This window comes from Sinocyclocheilus grahami, unplaced genomic scaffold, assembly GCF_001515645.1.
Source record: "Sinocyclocheilus grahami isolate Dianchi unplaced genomic scaffold, SAMN03320097.WGS_v1.1 scaffold79.1, whole genome shotgun sequence".
Lineage (NCBI taxonomy): Eukaryota > Metazoa > Chordata > Actinopteri > Cypriniformes > Cyprinidae > Sinocyclocheilus > Sinocyclocheilus grahami.
This window is the reverse complement of record NW_015505258.1, coordinates 1,910,889-1,915,637: the sequence shown is the minus strand read 5'-3', so window position 1 is coordinate 1,915,637 and position 4,749 is coordinate 1,910,889. Positions and strand designations below refer to the sequence as shown.

General features: G+C 40.6%; 1 protein-coding gene across 1 annotated transcript in view; it reads left to right on the top strand.

Annotated features, from left to right (window-relative positions):
• The window catches only part of LOC107586295 (zona pellucida-like domain-containing protein 1), a 39,195-nt gene that overhangs the window by 28,444 nt on the left and 6,002 nt on the right, over nucleotides 1–4,749 (top strand). The window contains exon 8 of the mRNA XM_016273579.1: nucleotides 3,277–3,402. Coding sequence (XP_016129065.1) covers nucleotides 3,277–3,402 — 126 coding nt within the window. The remainder of the gene's footprint in view (nucleotides 1–3,276; nucleotides 3,403–4,749) is intronic.

Below are 4,749 nucleotides of genomic sequence, written 5' to 3'. Positions count from 1 at the left end.
TTGGTTTCCGGGCTTTGTGATATCACAAAGCGGCTCATCAGAATAGTGATGGGAAGTTCGGTTCTTTTCTGCGAACCGGTTCTTTCGAACAGATTGATTCAATAAACCCATCAACACATATACAGGCAGTGATCTGCAAACTAGGATGTTTTACAGTTATGACGTCAATAAATTAGTCTTCATCAGCACATAAACTATGCTCCACTTACTATGTGTAATCCATTATGGTTTATTTGTAATTAAGTAAACTTACGTTTCGACGGATTGCCCTTCTTTCAAGTCTTCGGTTTACCCGCGCTCATAACATTAGCACAGAATCAGTTCTCCAAAAGAACCAGTTCGGTTCAGACGTGCTGTGTCAGTCATATTAGGCCATCTGTTCGGTAGCTTCACGCTGAATCGCGCATGCGCAGTATCACTTCCGAAAGCGGATGATGTCAGGAAACAGTGGTTGCAATTTATTTTTTAACTCTGTTCCTGAGCATTATAACCCCAATTTGCTATTGTGTGCTGCGCATTTTACTGAGGACAACGTCCACAACACAAGGCAGTACAGTGCCTGCCGGATTCCCAAAAGCTTTTGTTGAAAGACGGAGCAAGGGGCGGGGCAGTACTGAAGCACCGTCTAAGCTGTTCGCCAATCACAACGCACTGGGACAGCTAACCAATCACAACACATTTTGTTTTTCGGAAGGCGGACCTTCATCAAAGCCGGAACTAATCGAGCCGTTTGTGCCAGGCTGGGGAGAAAGGTATTTTAATAATGTAAATTATGTGAAACATAATGTGTTTTTCGAATCACCAAACATGAGAGCATGTTCTAGTACACCCCCAAAACAAAATCAAGACTTTGTAAACGAGCATAATAGGACCCCTTTAAATCTAAATCGCTTGACTCGATATGACTTTATAAGAATTATAATGAAAAAATAAAATAAATTAAAAATCTTTGCGACAATAGCGTATACAAAATGCAAGCCACATGCCTCTGGTCAGATCTATGCGGCTGCATGACGCTGTGCAAACACAGAACAATATAGGGGTAGGGAGAATCTACGAACAAATTTTGGGGTATGCACAATTTGCAACCCGAGCATGACCTCGAACTTCGTTCACCACATGTACAGTATGGGTATGCACCTGTTTCTTATGGATTATTTGACTAATATCTAGAGATTATTAAGATATTTTCTATGTGTAACTTGTGTTTTATAAACTTGTTAATAATCATTAATAGCACATTTTGTAGTTTCAATAATGTGACCAATGTCAAATTTAACATTTCGTTTAGAAACTTAGTGCTTTAAACCTTTCACACATATTTAGTTTCTGTTATCATTTACTCTTCCTCATGTTATTCCTAACCTTCATGATTTCCTTTCTTCCATGAAACAAGAAAAGAAAAAGAAAATGCTTTTGTCCACTGTAATGAAAGGCAGTGGAAAACAAATCAAGCTCTATTTTGATCACCATTGACTTTTATTATATACAGTATGGACAAACATTCTTCACAGTTCGAGGACACTTAATTTCCAGAGATATTGTTGACTTGACTGCACAGACACTATTTAAACTGAACCGAGCTGGACCTTGACATCACTAAATTCAATAATGAAATGCCTGAACTGAAATTTGAGTGTTTAATCTTGTCATTTTACATAATTGACACACTATTTTCCTATTTGATACGGTACAGTGCTTTGACACAATCTGTATTGTTAAAAGCGCTATATAAATAAATGTGACTTGACTTGACAATTTATTTTGTAACATGGAAAAACGAAAGTCACACAGGTTTGGAACAATATATGTGTCATGTATTCACCAGGCTCTCCCGTCACAGACACACACACACACACACACACTCACACTCACAGAAGCACACACATACACACTCACAGAAGCACACATTCACACACACACACACACACACACACACACTTACACACAGCACTCTCTCACCAGCCTTCTGATGACCATCAATTGCTGCTCATCAGCTTATCAATCAGCCCTGCATTAAAGCACGCATAACTCTTCTCTCCTCGTTTGAACTTGAACTTTTACCTGCTATACTCACCATTGTGGATAGCCTGTAAGCAGTCATTGTCTCCAGCGATGTCCCTTGTTGACTCCACTTTGTTAAACACCTGCAAACCTGTGTATCATACCATCATTACCTGGATACTTACCTGTGTTTGCAGTGATGTGTGCTTTCTGCCATCTTCCAAATGTGTGCACTCCACTTCCCCTGTGAAAGAAAAGGGCATTTATTATTACTCCTTAACCGTTTCAATTAATAATCATTGCAATACTTACCCTTTTCTCCAAATGCTCAGTAAACACCTGTCTTGATTCGGTATCCTCTGTTTCAGTCTAGTTTATGTCCTGACAATAATGCGTGAATAAAGGGTGACAGATTTAACATTTTAATGGCTAAACTATTCATTTACCAGTTAATTAAAGATATTGATATTACGTTTTTGTAATCTGCCAATAAAACAATAGCATTTAAACAAATAATAATTGCACTCCACTTCCCCTGTGAAAGAAAAGGGCATTTATTATTACTCCTTAACCAATTCAGTTAATAATCATTGCAATACTTACCTTTTTCTCCAACTGCTCAGTAAACACCTGTCTTGATTCGGTATCCTCTGTTTCAGTCTAGTTTATGTCCTGACAATAATGTGTGAATAAAGGGTGACAGATTTAACATTTGAATGGCTAAACTATTCATTTACCAGTTAATTAAAGATATTACGTTTTTGTAATCTGCCAATAAAACAATAGCATTTAAACAAATAATAATTTTCCTCTTTTTTACCTCTGTTATCTCAGACAGTGTAACAGGATGAAAAGGCAGGGATATATTCAGTATTTTTTTGCAAAGAAAAAGCCATGCCAGCCAGTGAGGGAGAGTCAGTCTGATGGTTTACACGCAGTGATTTCAGAGCCTGGCTGCTCAACAGGAGACATCTTGGTTCAGGAAGAAGCGAGTGTAGGTCAGAACAGCCCCATACACCCTCAACCAGGTTAGTAGACCAGCTAGAAAGTGAACAGTGACATGAGTTTGGGTATATTCAGGGCAACACATTTGCTTTAATCAGAGAAGTCCCTATATTGATATACTGGTACTAATTTCAGTATCGTACAGAAAAAGTGCACTCCTGAGTGCTATTCTAAAACTATGAATGCATAAATCCAAATCACACTAAACACATATCATGATCTGTGGTTAAAAACCATGTATTTTACTAATATGCCTCTGTATTATAGCTGTCTTTAGGGATGAAACAGATGACAGTGACAGTGATGTGGAAGAGATGGATACTCCTCACCCACCTTCAGAAGCAGAGTCTGAGGTTCCACTCACATCTGACACTGCCCCAACTGGACCTGATGGTATGTCTTTTTTATTTTACATGTAAAATAGGCAATACTTACAAAGCTCACTATATCCTTGCACTCTCCTCGTTGTCACAGTTGTCTGGTCTCACAGTTGGCTAGGCTTACTTACCTGGTTCCTACCTGTTTCCAAGCTCCCCCGATGACCTGCTCCTAAGCTCTTACACTCCTTTGTTCCCCGTGCTCTGCTGTTCTCCTAGGATTCCCTGGAAAAAGACTCATTACTCCTCACAGATAAGAACCCAGAACCCTTGCCATTCCCCTAATACTCACCAGGATCAGTTGTCTTGCTTACATCTGCCTGCTCGGTTAATAAACCTGCTGTTGTGTGCACTTACCTCAGTGTACCTTTGTGTATTTGCTGACACATTTATAAGTGAACTATAATTGTCCTTGAAGGCTGGAAGTGCAAAACTTATATTCAGATGTGGATAATTATTAGGTATGTTTTCTTTTACAGATAAAATGAGCCAAAAAATTGTATAAATAAAAAATGATTAAATGCCCATGAGAAGGATGCAATACTAGAATTTTCAAAGTTAAGGCATGACCATTGGACAGCTAAATGTTTATTGGATCAGCAGGGTCAGAAAAAAACAGGTTGAGAAGACACGTTAACTGCAAAATAATTAAGAATTAATGTGAAGAATTAGGTGTGAAACCATCAAGAACCCTTTAGTCTCCAGCACCATCATTTTCCAGAACTGCAACCTTCCTGGAGTCTCCAGAAGTGCAATGTGTCAGATTCTCATAGACTTTGCTTTGGTAAAAAATCCTAACAAATGAAGTCAACTAAATAAGAATAACGTCTCTGTTACTTGTGTAACCCTCGTTCCCTGAAGGAGGGAACGGAGACGTTACATCAGTCGTGACTGACGAATTGGGATCCGTATGGAAAACGCCACTATCGCTGACCCCCTCCAGTGCCCTGCGGAAGCCGGCAAGTCCCCCCACAGCAGTTGGGGCGGAAGATAGGACAGGGCTAGGCAGAGGTGTCCGCCAGTGCTGTTCCGTACAGTGGTACATTGGATAACACTGGGAAAGCGTACCCAGTTGGGAACGCTATGGAAGCCACATCCTGCGCATAGGAGGTATCATGTGGAATTACACATATGGACTGGCCCAGGGCAGTGCTACATATGGAAGTCCCTGCGGTAGACTCAACCCGCCTGGGGTGAGATGACTACGCAGCAGAGATGGCAGAGGACGACTGCCAGGGAAAGACACGGGCTTACCGTGAGGGGAGCCGTACCGTGGAAGAATACACCTGTGGGATCACCCGAAGGGGGAATCACTACACACGGGCACCTAGCCCAGCACAAGGGCTGACCTTGGGCATGCACA